This window comes from Bos mutus, chromosome 9 (genome assembly GCF_027580195.1).
Source record: "Bos mutus isolate GX-2022 chromosome 9, NWIPB_WYAK_1.1, whole genome shotgun sequence".
Taxonomy (NCBI): Eukaryota; Metazoa; Chordata; class Mammalia; order Artiodactyla; family Bovidae; genus Bos; species Bos mutus.
In genome coordinates, this window is record NC_091625.1 from 23546975 (window position 1) to 23570504 (window position 23530).

The 23530-nt window shown below is 39.2% G+C and overlaps 1 protein-coding gene across 8 annotated transcripts in view; it reads right to left on the reverse strand.

The window, feature by feature from the left end:
- Nucleotides 1-338: 338 nt before the first annotated feature.
- SNAP91 (synaptosome associated protein 91) overlaps nucleotides 339-23530 on the reverse strand; it is a 169621-nt gene continuing 146429 nt past the window's right edge. For 2 of the 8 annotated variants that reach the window (XM_070376273.1, XM_070376274.1), the window contains 4 exons: nucleotides 10121-10204; nucleotides 8982-9086; nucleotides 4391-4493; nucleotides 345-2455 (listed from right to left, as the gene is read on the reverse strand). In XM_070376273.1, the coding sequence (XP_070232374.1) occupies nucleotides 4401-4493; nucleotides 8982-9086; nucleotides 10121-10204 (282 nt within the window). In that variant the 3' untranslated portion in view covers nucleotides 345-2455; nucleotides 4391-4400. Of the gene's footprint in view, nucleotides 2456-4390; nucleotides 4494-8981; nucleotides 9087-10120; nucleotides 10205-23530 lie in introns of all 8 variants that reach the window. The other 6 variants (XM_070376277.1, XM_070376270.1, XM_070376272.1 and 3 more) reach the window with 6 other exon arrangements.

Consider the following 23530-nt stretch of genomic DNA (forward strand, 5'->3'; position numbering starts at 1 on the left):
AGAAATAGAAATATGCTTCTACTTGAGGAAAAATGGCTTCCCTGATAGCTCAGTTGGTGAAGAATCCACCTGCAATGCAGGAGACCCTGGTTTGATTCCTGGGTCAGAAAGATCTGCTGGATAAGGGACAGGCTACCCACTCCAGTTTTCTTGGGCTTCCCTTGTGGCTCAGCTGATAAAGAATCCACCTGCAATGAGGAAGACCTGGGTTTGATCCTTGGGTTGGGGAGATCCCCTGGAGAAGGGAAAGGCTACCCACTCCAGTATTCTGGCCTGGAGAATTCCATGGACTGTATAGTCCATGCGGTCACAAAGAGTCGGACTTGACTGAGAGACTTTCACTTTCACTTTCTATTTGAGGAACACTTCTATTTGAGATTAGACTACTTTTTGAGACATTGTAACAATCTAGTTATAGGCATCAAGTCATGCAATTTTACTAAAACTGGCTAATCTAGATTTTGTGTCTGAGTATCTGTGCATGCCAGTGTGTGAGTATGGAAGTGAAGTGAAAGTTGCTCAGTTGTGTCCAACTCTTTGTAGCCCCATGGATATACAGTCCATGGAATTCTCCAGGCCAGAATACTAGAGTGGGTAGCCTTTCCCTTCTCCAGGGGATCTTCCCAACCCAGGGATCAAACCCAGGTCTCCCGCATTGCAGGTGGATTCTTTATCAGCTGAGCCACAAGGGAAGCCCATGAGTAAGGAAACTATGACCCAAAATAATTAACTCTTCAACTTCCACAGAAAATTCAGGCAAATATAAGAATTTAATTGCATATTTTAAAAGAAAGTTCATCCTTTTCTTTTTTGAAATATGGGGTTTAAATTTATTTGGCAGCAGCCATGGAGTCCCAAGTTTAATGACAGCTGATTAAAATGGTTTTTTTTTCCCCTTACTTTGACTTTATTGAAAAAGAATCAAAACTATGTTGGCACAGACTGTATTTCTCATCCTAAATGGTTTAACATTTGCAATATTTTGTATATGATATGTGTGTCATCTGAAACAGGCTTTTTCCCATTAAAAATAATCAAAGAGAAAAAGATGATGTTTGCATTTTCTTTGTTTGAGGTGTTTATTGCATCTCAGAGGGCGTACATGCACTGGATTTTTGAACTGAAATACAAAGAAAAGCCATGTTGAAATTGGTTTTAGGTAATTTTCCCCATTACAGTGTATGTTATCCCCACAGTAAATTCAGATACAACCACTTTTAAATGGTACCATACATCTATTGAGTAATTTGAAAAAAAGGCAAACACCTTTCCAACCCAATATGCTTTAACAAAGAGCGGCCAAGCCACTAGCAACACTGATCAACAGTGACCTCATGTATGCATCAAAATCTTAAGCCAAGCCATCAGCACAGACAATGTGACGACAACTTAAAGAATACAGTATGTACAGTAAAGAATACAATTCTCTGATTTAGTTTAAATTCTAATCACAATGGTACAACAAAACCTACTTTGCGCTCAATTGAGGAATGGAAGAACACCAGTCTCCAGAACACACAAAGAAATACTGAATTAACAGATGTACCGAAACCCACAAGAAAATAAACAGATCTGCAGTAAACTTTAAATTACAGCCATACCTTGGGGTGCCTTCATAATCACTTGAATAGCACACTTCTAATTGCATTTTCACAGACAAGATGGAAACAGACCCTTTACTTTCAGTGCACTGAATCAAGAATGAACAAGTAGGTCAATTTAGATGCAAAACCTGTCAAACATAATTAAAATAGATAATTCAATACAGCAGTGATTAAATATGGAATTCTTCCCATATGGTTTTTCATTCTTGATTAAGGTAGCTTTGAGGGGAAATATTTGTTATGGACATTAACCTTTATATTTTCTTTAAAATAAAATTTCTTAACATATACAGTGCCACAAAAATAAACATTTCCCACCACAGCTGAAGTTCCTGTGATTGGAAAAGTGTACTCCACACCGAAAAAAGTTCTGTATATTTAAGAGTGTTTTCCTTACTATCCAATATTATCACACTATATTTGTAATGCAGATACAGAAGAAAAGAGAATTTATGGGGAGAGTTCAGGTGTGTCCAAAAGTTATATATACATTGAAACCTTCAAAAACACAGACACGTCTTTCCCAGTGGCTCACCACACAACAGCTGCGTCATCCGTCCATGGGCGAGGTCCAGAGAGCACTGAAGGCATCAGAAACATCCATTCATTGTTTACGTCACGCAACACACGAAGGACCCACATACACTACAGCTTTGAGAGTAGGGATAACAGCTAAGGTAGTACACATTCCTAATGTTCACTTTCACAGCTGTGCTACACATTTTGGAAGAGAAGTTATGAATAAGCATTGGGATTGGTACTGGTGGCTCCCTTTGAAACTCTGAGCGTCAATTTTATTTGAAGTCTCCAAAGTCATTATTTTTTTTCCTATTCAGTCACAAAAATTGCAGCTGTAAAGATAAAAAAGCACTTGAATTAGAAAATGGAATTATGTAGTTCTCAAACATTTTACCTTCCTTGCAATTTTACTTTGCTGTTTTACACAGCAGGTCTTCATATTACCAACGTCACATTTAAACACTTTACACAATTCTTTAAGACAAGCTTAAAATTTCATCCAGGAAAATTAAAAACAATTTTTTTTCAATGTATAGCTTCATTTTAAGTAAGCAAATTCTATTGGCAAAATTTGGAAACTGGATACTTAGAAAGTATCCAATTTCCAATTTCTAAGTATACTTAGAAAAAATCTTAGCAAGACATTCAGTATCAATTAAATACAGTTAACCTTAAAAAAGGGCAGTGATAAAGAGGGGGGAGGGCAAGGACTCCGTTTAAGGTTTTCAAGGAGCCACTAAGTACTTGTACAAGTGGCAGAACAGAGTGGGGAGACATCCCCAGTGATGCAAAGCCTTCATTTACACGCCCTCTCCCCTCGCTGCTATCTCCCATGCTGTGTCATCTCTGCCAGGAAACCCTTCCTGGGGTCTTCAGGCTTAGGCATGGGCGTAACTCTCCTTTGTAACATAGTCTGTGTCTGTCCCTCTTTTGACTGAATCTGAGAGCAGAGGGTGTCTCAGGCACTTCTGTTTCAGGCACTTCTCAGAATTTCAGCACATGCCGACAGCAACATTTCTGAATAACAAGTGCTGCTTCCTGCTGCACTCCTGATCATTTCTGAAACTTCAGCTGCTAAGAAATAAGTGCTTGTTGTCTTATTTATGCATCTACATCTTCATGATGCCTACCTCAGCCCAATCCAGCCCAAAGTAGAACAGAAAAGTTGGGCTCAAGGAGAATTACTTGGCTGAGATGTCAAGGCCTTAAAATGATAAATCATTAATGTTGTATGAAGAAAAAAAATCACAAGGCAGAAATGCACGAAATTCATCATAGGCATCAGAAGAAGTTTAAAAAAATATATATAGTAGACGTATGATAAAAAGAACACCAGACAGGGGTTCAAAAACTTCAACACTCATCCTTCTCTTCCAGTGTGACCCTGGGCAAATCACTTACTGCCAAGGGACAGTTTCTTTAGCTGTGAAATGGAGGCCAGAGTATCTGGCTAGCTTATCCTGCAGGGTTTGATCTCCAACAGAGGTGATCAAAGAGTTAATTATTGGGAAGAATGAAAAATACTGTGTAAATGCAAAGCATCACTACTAGCGTTCACCCACATTCAGCAAGTATTGGGTTGGCCAAAAAGGTCGCTCTGGTTTTTCTGTAACATGAAAAATTTGAATGAACTTTTTGGCCAACTTAATATTTGTTGAGAAGCTATCCACTGTGTCAGGTTCTGGGGTTAACAGCAAATTGTCTTCATTAGTTTCCTTCTATAAGTCCACTATTAGCCATAACGTACTTTCACAAATTATATTAGAAATTTAAAACTAGAATGTTAGAAATGAAAATTGTGCCTCAATGCAGAGATACAAAGGGTAATCTAAGTTTTACTTGATGAGGCCAAAAAGAATAAGCAAATTAAAATTACAATTGTCACCAAATATATTCTTAGTTTCTAAATGATGTATTATAAATGTTACCTTCCTATAAATTCTAGTCATCATAGAATGCAGTAGTAATTTTCTAATTTATGAAGTAGCTTGGGCAAACTTTTGCTTTATTAGTATAATCTATGTGCTTTCCAGGGTAAGGACAGTTTGGAGGTTTCTCTCCCTCTTAATTTTGCAAATTAAGTAAGATTAAAAAATCACTGACAAAGATAGCTTTCCATATGGATTTCAAAAGCATACACATTCAAACAATTATTATTATATATATGTATTAAAGACACAGAAGTACAAATATTATACCTAATAAAATAGCTAAGCATAGCATAGGTCACTATTACAAGCCCACAGGAAAAGCTCAATATTAGATACCTTAAATTGTTTACAAGAAATCCTTGATGTTAAGATCCGCTAATGGGTCCTTTGCTGGAGGTTTCTTGGGACTCTGAGAGGCAGGTGTAGGGCTTGGAGAAAGCTAACGAGGAAAAGCCAGCCCAAGACAGTGGAAACAGAAAGCAAACAGAGATAGATAAGCATTAGGCCAAGCACATACCATAGAAAACAAACATGCAGGAGATTAGATGGCTAAAAGTTTACACAATCTACTTTGTTCTACTTAAGTCATAGGGTTGTTTTGGATTTTGGATTTAAAAAACACACTTCAAAGGATATTGGCTTTCTTGAAATTATTTGACATCAAATTTAGCCAAAGTAAAATTTGAGGACTCTTGTAGAACAATATGGATATTAGTTAGGGAAGATGTGAAAAACTAGTCACATTAAAGCTATTATGAATACATAGTGAAAAAAACAACTTCTCTATTCAAAGCATTGTGACTTTGAGTTATTAGTACCTCTAAACTAATAAAGGAATATAAATGACTTTTCTCAGAGTGAGAGTGAGTTTGAAGGAAAAATGGAAAGAAAACAGCTTGCAGAAAGTCACTTAAGAAATTACTTAAAAATATTAGCTAAATAGACTAGAATTTCATATAAAGTATTTTAAGTGAACACCTGTCAAATCTGGGGGCACTGTTTGCTTTCAGATGAGCAAATAGTCTAGTTGTGAATGTCACCGAATTCTAATTTTGCCTATCCAGCTTGTAGAGAAGATTAATTACTAGATACTACAGAGAAGAATTATACTAAACCTGAAGCAAAAGCAACCAAAAATTTACTTACCTTGTTTGTTTAATGAATACCTGAATTATTTCATTGTGTGACAAACATAAGATTTGGGAACAGGCTTTTGCAGGAATGTTAGGGTTCAAGGCCTTGAAAAAGGTCACGGAGTCTACATAGAACAATAACTAACATATATCCTTTGAGCTAATTAATCTTCTATGGCTGTAACAAGATGGAAACTCAGGAACCTGGGACTGAAGGGCAAGGATGTATGTTTTCTTTTTTGGTTCTGTAAACAAAACTCCAGAAATAAGGAGTTTTAGATTTGTTCCTTTGTCCAGAAACTATTAACTGTAGTATGTTTCAGTCAAATTTCCATTTTTAAAACTGGGATCCTATCTCATGGAAAGGCCAGGAAAAAATAAACATAAAGGGTCAAAGTTGTTCGGAAGGTAAGAAACTCAAGGACTGGTCCATAATTAATAATTAGGTGATATAACATTGAGATACCAACCAACTGACCTACAGAGCAAGAGTCCACACACCAGTAATGAAAAATTTCTATGTCTTCCAAAGCTACTAACTCATGTTTGCTTTCTTATCTAGTATCTAATCAGCTATGATTCTTCTCTGATGTAGGAATACAGCTTAAAGATTGTATAACTATGGCATACGGTTTCCCAAATTACCATAAATTCAATTAAATGATTAAAACACTGTTTTCATTGTATCATCTATTTTTCATTTTCATCCTTTGAATTAAGTAAACAAATTGATGCTATGCAACACTGGTAACAAGCAGGAAAACTACCTTATATAATAAAACTGTGTTATTTCTAAAGCATTCAGCACACCAAATACAATAAGACTTTAAAAAAATCTCAGTAACATCCTTTCAATTTTTATTTTTCAAAAAGGCAGCAGATGGTCATGGATATATTTAACCATCAAGGAAATATTCATAAGTGAGAGTTTGTCTTGGAATTTAAATATATCTAGATTGATTGTAATCCCAACTATGAAACCCAAAACCTCCCTTCATATCCACTCCCCGCCCACCACCCTCCCCAACCCCAAACAACATTCATTATCTCAGAGCAGAGGAGAAAATTTCTCAGGAAACCAGTGCTTTGGTGATGGCCTTGAAGGCTGGAGTCTCTTACCTTTTAAATTTATCTTTTTGGACACCCACTACCACTCTCCTGGTCATTATGGCTTTTGAAGGGTTAAAGTAAAGAAACTGAAGCCAATTTTGGGAACAGGCAGAGAAAGAATTTAGAGATGATTCAAGGAAGAAAAGGGGATTAAAGTACATTCAGAAGGTTCACAACAGGATTCCTATTGTGAGGCTGAGACAATATAAACACACGTGATAAATTAAAAATTATACACTAGAAGTGAAACCATTTACTGATATCCTTAAAATATCTTAGAGCCACGTGTTTTGAGTGCTCAGCACGGTGCTAGCAGTTATAATGTTCTTCCTCCATCCTAAATCAATTTCTCATGGTGAAAACTTCTTTGGTTCTACATATCCCTTCCCTTGGGCCAGGCATTTATGAGAGGAATAAACAAAGGGTGATTTATCAGCATGAACATCATTATTAGCAGCAAAACAGTTCAACAAGGTGCATATATTTTAGCATCTTTGCAAATAAAGGTAGCACGCTGTATAGTAAGAAACTTGGCCTCATCTAAAGAGAGGTTTGCCCTTTGTCCTGGACCCTGGTCGATGACTTCTAAACCTTTGGCATTTACCTAGCACCTGGAATGTCTTTGTTATTCAGAGTGGATTTGTGGCACCTCACCTGATAATTTATGCTAATTAGGTAACTCAGGGTTGGGGGCTGGCCATGCCAGAAAATCAACCATATGATTACAGTTCAGTCTTTGGGCCCACAGGATATGAACCTGACCTTCAGGGAGGGAAGGAGGGAGGCTGGAGATGGAGTTCAACCACGTGAGACATAATTCAGTTAGTCATTCCTATATCAGATCAGATCAGTCGCTCAGTCGTGTCCGACTCTTTGCGACCCCATGAATCGCAACACGCCAGGCCTCCCTGTCCATCACCAACTCCCGGAGTTCACTCAGACTCACGTCCATCGAGTCAGTGATGCCATCCAGCCATCTCATCCTCTGTCGCCCCCTTCTCCTCCTGCCCCCAATCCCTCCCAGCATCAGAGTCTTTTCCAATGAGTCAACTCTTCACATGAGGTGGCCAAAGTACTGGAGTTTCAGCTTTAGCATCATTCCTTCCAAAGAAATCCCAGGGCTGATCTCCTTCAGAATGGACTGGTTGGATCTCCTTGCAGTCCAAGGGACTCTCAAGAGTCTTCTCCAATACCACAGTTCAAAAGCATCAAATCTTCGGCGCATATAATGAGAGCTTAATAAAAACTCTGTGTACTGAAGCTCAGGAAAGCTTCCTGGGTTAGCAGTACTGCATGTGTATCCTCACACAGTGATGCCGGGTGGGTAACGCATCCCTGAGGACAAAGAAGCCACATATGGGATCCTCTCAGACTTTGCCCAGTGCATCTCTTCTTTTGGCTGGATCTGTTTGTATCTTTTCACTATAATAAAACTGTCATGTAAATAAAGTTAGTGCTTCCCTGAGTTCTATGAGTCCTTCTAGAAAACTGCCTAATCTGAGGGTGGTCCTGGGAAACCTTAAATCTGCAGGCAGCTGGTCTGAAGTTGAGGGTGGCCTTTGGGACCTGAAGTGTCTGATGAGGGCAGTCTTGTGGGAATTGCTCCCTCAGGCTTTGTTGTTGTTGTTGAGCCACTCAGTTGGGTCTGACTCTTTGTGACCCCATGGACTGCAGCACACTAGACTTCCCTGTCCTTCACCATCTCCTGCAGTTTGCTCAATTGAGTCGGTGATGCCATCCAACCATCTCATGCTCTGTTGCCCGCTTATCCTCCTGCCCTCAATCTTTCCCAGCAACAGGGTCTTTTCCAATGAGTTAGCTCTTTGCATCAGGTGACCAAAATACTGGAGCTTCAGCTTCAGCATCAGCCCTTCCAATGAATATTCAGGGTTGATTTCCTTCAGGATGGACCAGTTTGATCTCTTTCCTGTTCAAGGGACTCTGAAGAGTCCTCCGGCACCACAGATAGAAAACATCAGTTCTTCAGCACTCAGCCTTCTTTATGGTTCAGCTCTCACATCCGTTCATGACTACTGGAAAAACCATAGCTTTGACTAGACAGACGTTTGTCAGTAAAGTGATGTCTCTGTTTTTTAATATGCTGTCTAGGTTGGTCATAGCTTTTCTTCCAAGGAGCAAGTGTCTTTTAATTTCATGGTTGCAGTCACCATCTGCAGTGAATTTGGAGCCCAAGGAAATACACTGTTTCCATTTTTCCCCCATACATTTGCCATGAAGTGATGGGACCAGATGCCAAAGATCTAGGCTTCACAGTTTGGCAGACTCACTGCAGTTAGTGTCACTAGTCTTGGGCAAACTTAGCAGCAAGGAGTATGGTGTCCCTAACCTTAATTTTGGCTAACTCTAGGAACACGAAGTAAGACAATGGATTAGAGCTACTCATTTTTTCCTGGAATAAAGGCCTAGATATTTTAAATACCTGGTAGTTCTCAGGAAACATTCCAAATTAAGGGAAGGAATGGAGGGACCTTAGGACAGTTAGTTTTTCTATCATTTTCCTTTAAATGTCACCACTGTTCATCTGTCTTCCTCGTTCCCTTTCCCTCTTCCCAAGCAACAACCATGAAGATGGCATCAGGTAAAAACATTTTAAAATTGTTGGTCACATGACAGTTTACACTTATAAATTAACGTCATTCTTTTGTGGACGTTTAAAAACTGACCTGTGTGCCAGGTACAGCTGCAACTCCAAAGGGTGGCCTCATCATGGGCTGTGCAAACATGACAGGCTGCTGCGGCATCATGGGCATGCCTGTCCCCGCCGGAGGCTGAAAAAAGCAGAGGGGTTCCCAGTGTGAGTGGAGTCCACTCTGGCAATGCCCTGATGTTTATGTCTTTAATATGTTAAAGAAAATTGCTGAGGAATCCAGGTTTGTGAAAAAGTATCACTTGTAATTTTTTACAAAGATGCTTACTTACATTTATTTTTATTTATGTTTTTGGCTGTGCTGTGTGGCATGTGGGGATCTTAGTTCCCCGACCAGGGACTGAACCTGTGCACCCTTACAATGAAAGCATGGATTCTTAACCACTGGACCACCAGGGTGCACGCTCAACTGTGTCTGACTCTTTGCGACTCCATGGACTGTAGCCCACCAGGCTCCTCTATCCATGGGATTTCTGAGGAAAGAATACTGGAGTGGGTTGCCATTTCTTCCTCTAGGGGATCTTCCCAACCCAGGGATTGAACCTGTGTCTCCTTCATAGGCAGGCAGATTCTCTGCCACTGAGCCCACCTTGGAAACTCCAGACCACCAGAAAAGTTCCTACAACTGGTAACTTAGAATGATGGGTGTTGTGAGGCTGGCAGATGGCAGGGAACCCTGAGGTGCCTGACAAGCCTGGCTGGCCAGACAGCACCCTTACCCCAACAAGGCTTTGCTGTTGTTTATCTATCTTCTGTATGTGTAGTTCTTAAAGAGGTAAAGACTTATTTCTTTATGGGAAATGGCCCTAAAATTTGCTAGTGATAAAGTGGTAAGTGAAAAGTCAGTATACTGATGAAAAGTTGATTTTTGATGATTGAGCTAAGAGCCCAGGTCACTGGTTTGGTAAACAGAACTCCAAAAATGACATTATCAGTGCACTACAAAAATTATTTTGATGGTGGAAAATTATTTTAAGTGTCTTATAACTGACTTGATCATGTCCTGTGTAGACTACTTAATGTCTAAAGCAGATGACTTAATTTTTAAATTTTACTCTTCTGGGTTATGGGGAGAATTATATTCTATAGTTAATCTGGGATTGGCAAAGTCCTTAGAAGTATTAATTACAATTTTTAAAACAGGTCATCACTCACCATTCCAAACCCTGCTCCAGGTTGTCCGACAGATGGGGCCCCGGCAACAGGAGGAACTGAACTGGTTGGAGGTACAGCTCCTTGCTATCAAAAAAACCCACAAAACACACAGAGACACATACATACACACACACACAAACAACAAACAAAAAGAACCAATACAATATGGCTTTAAAAGGACAGAATATAACTTTTAAATGCATGCTCCTAAGTATGTGTAAAGATATAAAGAAATCTCAAATTTCAGTTTTCACTTTTAAAAATAGGCACTAGCACCATGCCAGTGATACAAAGGTGACTAACATGACGTTCACCATTGTGGAGCTATTAGGGCTCAGCTTATGCTCTCTACCTACTTATGCCCCCTTCAATGTAAGGAAGTCAAATTTTTCTAAACTTTTTTTTGTCTAATCATTATATTCTCCAATAGGCATTGAATTAGAAATTTGAGGAATGCTTTCATTTACATGTTTAAAACTTGGTTTCCATTTCCCCTCACTTAAAAAAATTAATTTATTTTTTAATTGAAGGATAATTGCTTCATAGAATATTGTTGCTTTCTGCCAAATACCAACATGAATTAGCTATAGGTATACATATGTCCCCTTCCTCTTGAACCTCCCCTCATCTCCCTCCCCATCCCACTCCTCTAGGTTGTTACAGAGCCCCTATTTGAGTTCCCTGAGTCATACAGCAAATTCCCATTGGCTATCTATTTTACATATGGTAATATAAGTTTCCACGTTACTCTCTCCATACATCTCATCCTCTCTTTCCTCCCCCTGAGTCCATAAGTCTGTTTTTTATGTCTGTTTCTCCATTGCTTCCCTGCAAATAAATTCATTGGTACCATCTTTCTAGATTCCATATATGCATTAGTATACAATATTTACAGTCTGTGGGGTCGCATAGAGTCGGACACGACTGAACGACTAAACAACCACCAACCAACCATACAATGGTTCCCTGGTGGCTCAGTGATAAAGAATCTGCCTGCCAATGCAAGAGACACAGGTTCGATCCCTGGATTGGGAAGATCCCCTGGAGAAGGAAACGGCACCCCACTCCAGTATCCTTGCCTGGGAAATCCCACGGACAGAGAAGCCAGGTGGGCTACAGTCCATGGGGTGGCATAGAGTTGGACACGACTGAGCGACTAAACCACCACCAACCAACCATACAATATTTATCTTTCTCTTTCTGACTTCACTCTGTCTAACAGGCTCTAGGTTCATCCGCCTCATTAGAACTTACTCAAAGGCATTATATTATATGGCTGAGTAATATTCCATTATATATATGTACCACAGCTTCTTCATCCATTCATCTGTCCATGGACATCTAGATTGCTTCTATGTTCTAGCTATTTTAAGTAGAGATGCAATGAACATTAGAGTACGTGTATCTTTTTCAGTTTTGATTTTCTCAGGATATATGCCTTATAGTGGGACTGCTGGGTCATATGGTGATTTTATTCCCAGTTTTTTATTATTCTTTTTTGTGTTATATTTGCTTCTCTCTGACTGTTGTACGTTTGTACAAAGACCAAAATTAATTCCAAGTTTTAGGAAGCATTTAGAAGACTACACATGATACTGTTCACATATCCCATTTCAGGCTCAGGTTTGAGAGTTTTCAGTCATATACCAAAACCCCTAATACTTCCCTTAGGCATAAAATTAACCCTACTGCAATCCCTTGAAATTTATATTGTCCTCCAGTTCAGCTGTAGCCTTGAAAATAACAGCACACATTCCCAGGAATAGTATCACAAGGAGCAGAAAATATTTTAATTATTTGCTTTGTCTTGTCTCTTGTCTAGGTAGCTTCCTAGAAACACTGGCTCAAAAGGCTTGTTGTTATCTTGCCAAACTGGGAACCCATCTAGTGCTAAAGCTGTTATCTGAAGACATTTGTGTAAAATACTTAAAGGCAAATTTTTCAGTTGTTGCTGTATCAGGTAATGGATATCAGTCACGGCAAACAGCAGCCTAAACAAAAAGCTCAAGAGGAAAGGCTGGAGAATGAGATGCTTTGAGGATTAAGGGTTTGAAAAATCCAGACATCCTCCTGGGAAATTAGATAGCCCTGCACATGCCCAGGGCTATGTACATACTCCGGAAAGACTTGAGATGCCTCTGGGCTGACTTGGAGGCTGTAAGCAAGCAGTAGTAATTGCTAAGGTAGAGTTACAACCTGCCTGTTTGAGTCTCAAGTCATGCCTAACACACACGCAGAGCCCCTCTGCAAATACCAGGAGATATTTTTGGTTCCAGGAGTTTAAGTAGTATCTGTCTAATTCTCAGCTGACGTACCTAAAGGACAAAACAAGCAAGCAAATAACTCAATCTACCAAAGTAGCAAAACAACAATAACAAAAAAAGTAGCAACAACAAACCTTGGGGAAGGGTAGAACATGATTTTCAGTGCTGCCTTATTACAATATTCAACGTATCCAGGTTCCAATAAAAAAATTATGAGATATAAAAAGAAACAAGAACATATAGCTCATATGCAGGAGAAAGATCTCAACTCAATAATCTAAACTTCTACCATAAGAAACTACAAAAAAGAAGAACTAATTCTAAAGTGAGCAGAGAAAGCAAATAAAAACAATTAGAGCAGAGAAAAATGAAAAAAAAAAAAAGATCAGAAAAACAAAAGAGGAAAGAAAAGATCTTTGAAAAGATCAATAAAATGAATAAAATTTTAAGTAGACAAGAAAAAAAGAGAAACCTAAATGACCAAAATCAGGAAAGGAAGTGAAGATATTACTACCAATCTTACAGAAATAAAAAGAATTAAAAGGATATATTATAAGAAATTATATGCTAAAACATTAGATAATCTAGATGTAACAGTCAAACTCCAAGAAAGACACAAACTACCAAACCTGACTCAAGAAGAAATAAAAAAATCTAAATAGATGTATAGCAAGTAAAGAGACTGAGTTAGTAATCAAAAACTTTTGATCACAGAGAAGCCCGGAAACAGATGGCTTCACTGGTCCATTCTATTAAAGGTATAAAGAAGAATTAATATAAACCCTTCTCAAGCTCTCAAAAAAACAGAAAAGGAACACTTTCCAATCATTCTTTGATGCTGGTATTACTGTGATGCCAAATACAGACAAGGACATCATAAGAAAACTACAGCCAAATTCTTTATACATATAAATATAAAAATTCTCAACAAAATACTAGCATACCACATCTAGCAGCATATTAAAAGAATTACACACCATGACCAAGTGAGATTTATTCCAGAAATGTAAGGCTGGATCAATTAATGTAATATAATAATATAAGAAATAAAAGAAAAACTTATCTCAGTACATGCAGAAAAAGCATTTGACAAAATCCACAATCTATTCATGACACAACAACACTAAATAAACTAGAAATAGAACGGGAATTCCTACACCTGATAAAGGGCATTTACAAATGAGGTCAGGGGCGGTGGCCGGGAGGAGCTACCCCATGTCCAAGGTAAGGAGCAGTGGCTGTGCTTTGCTGGAGCAGCCATGAAGAGATAACTCCATGTCCAAGGTAAGAGAAACCCAAGTAAGACAGTAGGCACTAAGAGAGGACATCAGTGGGCAGACAGACGGAAACCACAATCACAGACAACTGGCCAATCTGATCACATGGACCACGACCTTGTCTAACTCAATGAAACTAAGCCATGCCATGTGGGGCCACCCAAGACGGACAGGTCACAGTGGAGAGGTCTGACAGAATGTGGTCCACTGGAGAAGGGAATGGCAAACCACTTCAGTATTCTTGCCTTGAGAACCCCATGAACAGTATGAAAAGGCAAAAAGATAGGACACTGAAAAATGAACTCCCCAGGTTGGTAGGTGCCCAATATGTTACTGGAGATCAGTGGAGAAATAACTCCAGAAAGAATAAAGGGATGGAGCCAAAGCAAAAACACCACCCAGTTGTGGATGTGACTGGTGATAGAAGCAAGGTTTGATGCTGTAAAGAGCAATATTGCAGAGGAACCTGGAATGTTAGGTCCATGAATCAAGGCAAATTGGAAGTGGTCAAACAGGAGATGGCAAGAGTGAACACTGACATTCTAGGAATCAGTGAACTAAGAAGGACTGGAATGGGTGAATTTAACTCAGATGACCATTATATCTACTACTGTGGGCAGGAATCCCTTAGAAGAAATGGAGTAGCCATCATAGTCAACAAGAGAGTCGGAAATGCAGTACTTGATGCAATCTCAAAACGACAGAATGATCTCTGTTCGTTTCCAAGGCAAACCATTCAATATCACAGTAATCCAAGTCTATGCCCTGACCAGTAATGCTGAAGAAGCTGAAGTTGAACAGTTCCATGAAGACCTACAAGACCTTCTAGAACTAACACCAAAAAAGATGTCCTTTTCATTATATGGGACTGGAATGCAAAAGTAGGAAGTCAAGAAACACCTGGAGTAACAGGCAAATTTGGCCTTGGTGTACAAAATGAAGCAGGGCAAAGGCTAATAGAGTTCTGCCAAGAGAATGCACTGGTCATAGCAAACACCCTCTTCCAACAACACAAGAGAAGACTCTACACATGGACATCACCAGATGGTCAACACCGAAATCAGACTGATTATATTCTTTGCAGCCAAAGATGCAGAAGCTCTATACAGTCAGCAAAAACAAGACCAGGAGCTGACTATGGCTCAGATCATGAACTCCTTGTTGCCAAATTCAGACTGAAACTGACGAAAGTGGAGAAAACCACTAGAACATTCAAGTATGACCTAAATCAAATCCCTTATACAGTAGAAGTGAGAAATAGATTTAAGGGACTACATCTGATAAGACAGAGTGCCTGATGAACTATGGATGGAGGTTCGTGACATTTTATAGGAGACAAGAATCAAGACCATCTCCAAGAAAAAGAAATGCAAAAAAGCAAAATGGCTATCTGAGGAGGCCTTACAAATAGCTGTGAAAAGAAGGGAAGCAAAAAGCAAAGGGGAAAAAGAAACATATGCCCATCTGAATGCAGACTTCCAAAGAATAGCAAGGAGAGATAACAAAGTCTTCCTCAGTGATCAATTCAAAGAAATAGAGGAAAACAAAAGAATGGGAAAGACTAGAGATTGCTTCAAGAAAATTACAGATACCAAGGGAACATTTTCTGCAAATATGGGCTCGACAAAGGACGGAAATGGTAGGGACCTAATAGAAGAGAAGATATTAAGAAGAGGTGGCAAGAATACACAGAAGAACTGTACAAAAAAGATCTTCACAACCCAGATCATCATAATGGTGTGATCACTCATCTAGAGCCAGATATCCTGGAATGTGAAGCTAAGTGGGCTTTAGGAAGCATCACTACGAACAAAGCTAGTGGAGGGGATGAAATTCCAGTTGAGCTATTTCAAATCCTGAAAGATGATGCTGTGAAAGCGCTACACTCAATATGCCAGCAAATTTGGAAAACTCAGCAGTGGCCACAGGACTGGAAAAGGTCAGTTTTCATTCCAATCCCAAAGAAAGGCAATGCCAAACAATGCTCAAACTACCGCACAATTGCACTCATCTCACACGCTAGTAAAGTAATGCTCCAAATTCTCCAAGCCAGGCTTTAGCAATATGTGAACCATGAACTTCCAGATGTTCAAGCTGGTTTTAGAAAAGGCAGAGGAACCAGAGATCAAATTGCCAACATCCGATGAATCATGGAAACAGCAAGAGAGTTTCAGAAAAACATCTACTTCTGCTTTATTGACTATGCCAAAGCTTTTGACTGTGTGGATCACAAGAAACTGTGGAAAATTCTGAAACAGATGAGAATACCAGACCACCTGACCTACCTCTTTTTTGTTGTTGTTGTTGTTCCTAGTGACTTTATTCATAATTGCCAAAATTGGGAAGAACTAAATGAATGGATAAATATACTGCAGTATACCCAAACAATAAAATATTCAGTTCAGTTCAGTTCAGTTGCTCATTCGTGTCCGACTCTTTGTGACCCCATGAATCACAGCACGTCAGGCCTCCCTGTCTATCACCAACTCCCGGAGTTCACTCAAACTCACTCCATCGAGTCAGTGATGCCATCCAGCCATCTCATCCTCTGTTGTCCCCTTCTCCTCCTGCCCCCAATCCCTCCCAGCATCAGAGTCTTTTCCAATGAGTCAACTCTTCGCATGAGGTGGCCAAAGTACTGGAGTTTCAGCTTTAGCATCATTCCTTCCAAAGAAATCCCAGGGCTGATCTCCTTCAGAATGGACTGGCTGGATCTCCTTGCAGTCCAGGGGATTCTCGAGAGTCTTCTCCAACACCACACTTCAAAAGCATCAATGCTTCGCGCTCAGCTTTCTTCACAGTCCAACTCTCACATCCATACATGACCACTGAAAAAACCGTAGCCTTGACTAGACAGACCTTTGTTGGTAAAGTAATGTCTCTGCTTTTGAATATGCTATCTAGGTTGGTCATAACTTTCCTTCCAAGGAGTATCTTTTAATTTCATGGCTGCATTCACCATCTGTAGTGATTTTGTTCAGCACTAAAAAGAAGTGAGCTATCAAAGCCATGGAATGATATTGAACAAACTTGAATACAAGTGAAATAATCTGAAAAAACTATATTCTCTGTGATTCCAACTATATGGCAGTAAGGTCACTGGCCCTATTCCATAAAGTTGATTTAAGAATCTGGACGACCCAGAGGGATGGCACGGGGAGGGAAGAGGGAGGAGGGCTCAGGATGCGGAACACGTGCACACCTGCGGCGGATTCATGTTGACACATGGCAAAACCAACACAATATTGTAAAGGTAAAAAAACAAAAAAAAGAATCTGTTACTATATCAAAGAAATAAAAAGTGCTTATTTTTGCCTACTCTGTGACCTTTATATGCAATCTCTCATTCTTACAATAATTCTTTAAAGCAGATGATACTGACTTCCATTTTACATATGAGTGATCCATTGCTCAGAGAAGTTAGGTTAATTGCTTGAGGAACACAACTGATATCTGCAAACTATATGATATTCTGCATAATGTAAAACTACAGGGACAATAAAAAGTTAAGTGGTTGCAGGTGTTGGGTTGCCAGAATATGAATTGATGAATTTGGTAATCACAGAGGATTTTTAGGATCGAAAAAAATCTCTGTGTGAAGGATTCATATCATCATATATGTGTTCGAACCTATTTAACGTACAACATCAAGAGTGAAGACTCATGTAAATTATGGTTTTTGAGTATGTTGTGTCATTGTAGGTTCATTAATTGTAAAAAAATTAATTATGCTGTTCAGTGATTTGATGATGGATGAATCTATGGCCGCTGCTGCTGCTAAGTCGCTTCAGTAGTGTCCGACTCTGTGCGACCCCATAGACGGCAGCCCACCAGGCTCCCCCGTCCCTGTGATTCTCCAGGCAAGAACACTGGAGTGGGTTGCCATTTCCTTCTCCAATGCATGAAAGTGAAGAGTGAAAGTGAAGTCGCTCAGTCGTGTCCAACTCTTAGCGACCCCAAGGTCTGCAGCCTACCAGGCTCTTCCGTCCATGGGGTTTTCCAGGCAAGAGTACTGGAGTGGGGTGCCATTGCCTTCTCCGATGACCTACCTCTTGAGAAGCCTGCATGCAGGTCAGGAAGCAACAGTTAGAACTGGACATGGAACAACAGACTGGTTCCAAATAGGAAAAGGAGTACGTCAAGGTTATATATTGTCACCCGGCTTATTTAACTTATATGCAGAGTACATCATGAGAAACGCTGGGCTGGAAGAAACACAATTGGAATCAAGATTTCTGGGAGAAATATCAATAACCTCAGATATGCAGATGACACCACGCTTATGGCAGAAAGTGAAGAGGAACTAAAGAGCCTCTTGATGGAAGTGAAAGAGGAGAGTGAAAAAGTTGGCTTAAAGCTCAACATTCAGAAAACTAAGATCATGGCATCTGGTCCCATCGCTTCATGGCAAATAGATGGGGAAACAGTGGAAACAGTGTCAGACTTTATTTTTGGGGCTCCAAAGTCACTGCAGATGCTGATTTCAGCCATGAAATTAAAAGATGCTTACTCCTTGGAAGAAAAGGTATTACCAACCTAGAGAGCATATTGAAAAGCAGAGACATTACTTTTCTGACAAAGGTCCATCTAGTCAAGGCTATGGTTTTTCCAGTGGTCATGTATGGATGTGAGAGTTGGACTATAAAGAAAGCTGAGTGCAGAAGAACTGATGCTTCTGAACTGTGGTTTTGGAGAAGACTCTTGAGAGTCCTTTGGACTGCAAGGAGATACAACCAGTCCATCCTAAACGAGATCAGTCCTGGGTGTTCACTGGAAGGACTGATGTTGAAGCTGAAACTCCAGTATTTTGGCCACCTGATGCAAAGAGGTGACTCACTGGAAAAAACCCTGATGCTGCGAAAGATTGAGGGCAGGAGGAGAAGGGGACGACAGAGGATGAGATGGTCGGATGGCATCACCGACTCCATGGACATGGGTTTGGCTGGACTCCAGGAGTTTGTGATAGACAGGGAGGCCTGGCATGCTGCAATTCATGGGGTCACAAAGAGTCAGACACGACTGAGGGACTGAACTGAACTGAATATCATATTTAATGTTGAATGACTGAAAGTTCTCTCCCTAAGAACAAGATAAAGAGGTACTGGGAGATCTTGTCAGTGCAATTAGGTAAGAAAAAGAAACAGCATTCAAATAAAAAAGGAAGAAACAAATCTATCTCTATTTGCAGATGACATTATCTTATATAGAGAAAATCAAAGAATTCACACACAAAAAACCATCAGAGTTAATAAACAAGTTCAGCAAAGTTGCAAGATAAAAAATAAATATACAAAAATCAATGTGGTGTACAGACTAGCAATGAACAATAAAAAATGCAATTACAAAAAATTTAATCTATAACAGCATTAAAAATAACACACTTAGAAATAAATTTAACAAGACAGTAGAACACTTATACACTAACAGCTATAAAACATTGTTGAAGAAATTAAAGACAACTTGCAAAATAGACATCGTCTAATCTATTAAGGACTGCTGCTGCTGCTGCTAAGTTGCTTCAGTCGTGTCTGACCCCGTGTGACCCCATAGACGGCAGCTCACCAGGCTCCCCCGTCCCTGGGATTCTCCAGGCAAGAACACTGGAGTGGGTTGCCATTTCCTTCTCCAACACATGAAAGTGAAAAGTCAAAGTGAAGTTGCTCAGTTGTGTCCGACTCTTATCGACCCCATGGACTGCAGCCCACCAGGCTCCTCCATCCATGGGATTTTCCAGGCAAAAGTACTGGAGTGGGGTGCCATTGCCTTCTCCGACTAAAGACTATTATTGTTAAGATGACAATACTTCCCAATTCACTTTATAGATTCAGTGTGATTCCTATCAAAATTTCAATCCCTATCAACTTTAACTACTTCTCTTAGAAAAACGGACAATCTGAACCTGAAATTTATATGGAAATCCAATGACCCAGAATAGACAAAACAATCTTGAAAAACAAAAACGAATTTGGTTCGTTCACACTTTCTGGTTTCAAAACTTACAACTAAGCTACATTGATGAAAACACTGTGGTACTGGCATGAGGACAGACACATAGATCCATACAGCAGAATAGAGAGTCTGGAAATAATCTACACATCTACGGTCAGCTGATACTTGAGAAGACTGTGAAGAATATTGTTGAAAAAACAGTATTTTCAACAAATGGTTCTCGGATTAACTGGGTTTGTGCATGCAACACAAACAATTTGGACCCCTATCTCATACCACATATGAAAATGAGCCTAAAAAATAGGTCAAAGACCTAACGTAACAGATAAAATTATAAACTCTTAGAAAGAAGTCTAGGTATAAATCTTTAAGACCTTGGATGAGGCAACAGTTTCTTGAACATGACACCAAAAGCACAAGCAACAGCAACAAAAATAGATAAAATTGGAGTTTATCAGAATTTAAAACTCTGTGCATTAAAATATACTATCAAGAAAATGAAGGTGACTCACAGAATGGGAGAAAATATTTGCAAATCCTATGTCTCATAAGCATCTAGTATCCAGAACAATGCTGGGAGGGACTGGGGGCAAGAGGAGAAGGGGACAACAGAGGATGAGATGGCTGGATGGCATCACTGACTCGATGGACGTGAGTCTCAGCGAACTCCGAGAGTTGGTGATGGACAGGGAGGCCTGGCGTGCTGCAATTCATGGGGTCACAAAGAGTCGGACACGACTGAGCAACTGATCTGATCTGATCTGATCTGATCCAGAATAATAAAGATCCCTTAGAACTCACCACATTCCTCAAAAAAAAAAAAAAAAAAAAAAAAAAGAAAAGATATACAAATGACCATTAGGCACATAAAAAGATTCTCAAGATCTTTAGTCATTAAGGAAATTCATATGAAAGTCACAATTGAAACCCTATGCACTGATGGTATAAATATATAAGATAATGCAGCTGCTTGGTAAAGTGCATCAGTTCCTCAAAAAGCTCAACAGAGTCACACAAGTCCTGACAGTTACATTCCTAGGTATATTCCCAAGGAAACTGAGGACATATATCCTTACCAAAACTTGTATACAAATAATAGAAGTATCTTTCATAATAGCCAAAACGTGGAAACACAAATGTCCATTCATTAATGAATGAACAAACAAAATGTGGTATATCCAAACAACAGAACTGTCGGCCATAAAATAATGACGTACTGTTACATGCTACAACACAGATCAACCTTGAAAACATTAGGCTAAGTGGAAGAAGTCATGCACATAAGACTCCCTAGGGTAGGATTCTGTTTATATTAAAAATCTAGAAGAGGCAAATCCACAGAAACAGTAAGTTTTTGGATGTCATGGAATAGGGAAGCAGAAAATTGGGAAAGACCATGTTCCTCTTTGGGGTGATGGAAATATTCTGGAATTATAGAGAATGTAAGTTTTACAACTTCAAAAAAATACTAAAAATCACTGAATTACACACTTTTAAAGTTGTAACTTAATGTTATACAAATTTATCTAAAACATTTTTTAAAAGAAAGAAAATACTGAAGGGTAGCAAAATATCCCCCCAATATGTTTTTTGGAACCAGGATTCTTATGAGCTGATTATTCTGAAGAACAGCAGATGCAGGAGGAGCCTGACAACAGTAGACATTAAACTTTTGTAAGGTGTGTTTAGATTTACAAAGGAGATCCCACTTAAGGGTCTCCCCCTTTCTGTACCAGGAAGAGTAGGATGACTAAATTACAAGAGAATCTCTTATCAATAGAGAAGTCATTGACTTAAACGTAAAGAATGAATTTTAAAAATAATTCTATTTATTTATTTATTTCTGGTGGGTGCTGCACAGGCTTTTCTCTAGCTGTGGCAAGCGTGGGCTCCTTTCTAGTTGCAGTGCGCAGGCTTCTCATTGCAGTGGCTTCTCTTATTGCAGAGCACAGGTTTTAGGGCATGCGGGCTTCAGTATGCAATTCCCAGGCTCTAGAGCACAGACGCAGTGGTTGTGATGCTCAGTTGCTCTGCGGCACGTGAGACCTTCTTGGGTCAGGGATCAAACTTCTGTCTCCTGCACTGGCAGTCGGATTCTACACCGCTGAGCCATCAGGGAAGCCCTGTATAACAAATCTTACCTTTGTTGACCCGCTCTTCCTGGTAACCTCTCCATTAACTGGCCACCCTATATTTTTCTTTCTTTTGTTTTTTAGCTGAAGATGGTTATTTAAGCCAGTGGCTCAGACCACCTCAGGGAGTTACTCATTTTTTCCCTTTGGTATCTCCCATGTATATATGAAGCATACATGTTAACAAGTTTCTGTTTTTCTCTTGTTAATATGTGTTACTACAGGAGTCTCCACTAAGAACTTAGAAGGATAGAGGGAAAGTTATTTTTCTTTCTCTATAAGACAAATATTATATTTCAGATTCACTCTACTCATTATTTCAACAGTCTAGGGGTAGGCTACTCACCAGACTAAGAATTGTATCATTGATTGGAATTGCTTTATCAGAATTGTACCTTACAATAACAATTGTATTTTTTACAAGAATTGTATCATTAGGATTTAGTGATGTGAAAGCAAAAAGGTTTTTAACTAGTTATCAAAACAAAGTGAATCTGCAGATATTCCTGATCAAATAAATGGGTCAAAAATTTAAAGAGAGTCTAAGTTTGTCATTTTGTTCAAATGGTAGATTAACTCAATAATTTATCCCCTCAATATTATTTATCCTAAGGTTTAAAAAATTATTTTCTTTTTTAATCCTCGACAAAATGTTTCACCTACAGATGTATAAAGGTTAGCTGGTTTTAGGGGCAGAACTATGGCCTTCTACAAAATGCACATATTTCTGAGTTGCAAGTACCTTCCTAGTTTGTCTGATGGAAACTGAGCAGGTCTGTTGTGCTCAAAACTAGGAATGAATAACCCTATTGATGGCCATGATAGTATGCCAGTCCTGTTAAAAGTTTTTACATCTAATTTGGGTGCTGTCATCTGAAAAGTTTTAAGAGTTGTACCTTTAAGCAGCATTTAAGGGGAATTTAAAACAAACTGAGAAAAGTAACCTAGCTCTTGTCTCTTAATAAAATCTATAAAAGGCAGCAGAAGGGTCTTCACCCTGACATCCAACCTTTCATTTCCTACTCAAAAACAAAGGCCTGCAGATTAATGGGAAAACCTGCAAACCCTCCCTCATTGCTTCTGAAGCACACATCTCAGCTCTCTCTTCTTTTTCTTGACTGTCCTTAGAAAAAGAGACTCAAACGTATTTAAGGAATAGAAAAATGCAAGAGACATTTTATGAGAGAACTGGGGTGGATGGAAGCCAGAGAAACTCAGAATGATTAAAGTGAAAGCTAACCAGAATTTTGATCGGGAAGTACAGTTCTGCTTTAAATGGAGCAAATGGTAGTAAAATTTTGTGACGAAGTGAGGGTTAACAATGAAAAAATAACTGCCTTCATATTGCTGCCTAGAACGTTAAGGAAAATAAACAAAAGAAACAGAACTACAACTCTGTTTAGGCAACTCTGCCCTCCTAAAAGATTACTTTTGTTGTTCTAATTTCTCTTTCCACAGCTGCTGTGGACATTTTATGCTAAAGTCTACTGTCTTTAACTTTCTTGAGTTTCATTATTAACAGTGTAAAGTTTTCTGCCCCATAAACAAAAATAAGGTGTTTGGGGGTTTAAGAGAAATGAGAATGTTAATCTCAGTCTCTAGGATGCTGCCTGCCAATCAGATAACTGGTGGCCCTGTGGCCTCAGAGAAGCAAAAGAGTTGTTTGTTAAGTATCTGATGAATTCTTGACTGTGTATGGTTAAAATCTTCATCTTAGGGGAGGTGATGGTCAAGGAAGGTCTCCAGCTCAACACTGTCTTTAAAATACTTTTCCCTTGTTCCCCTTTG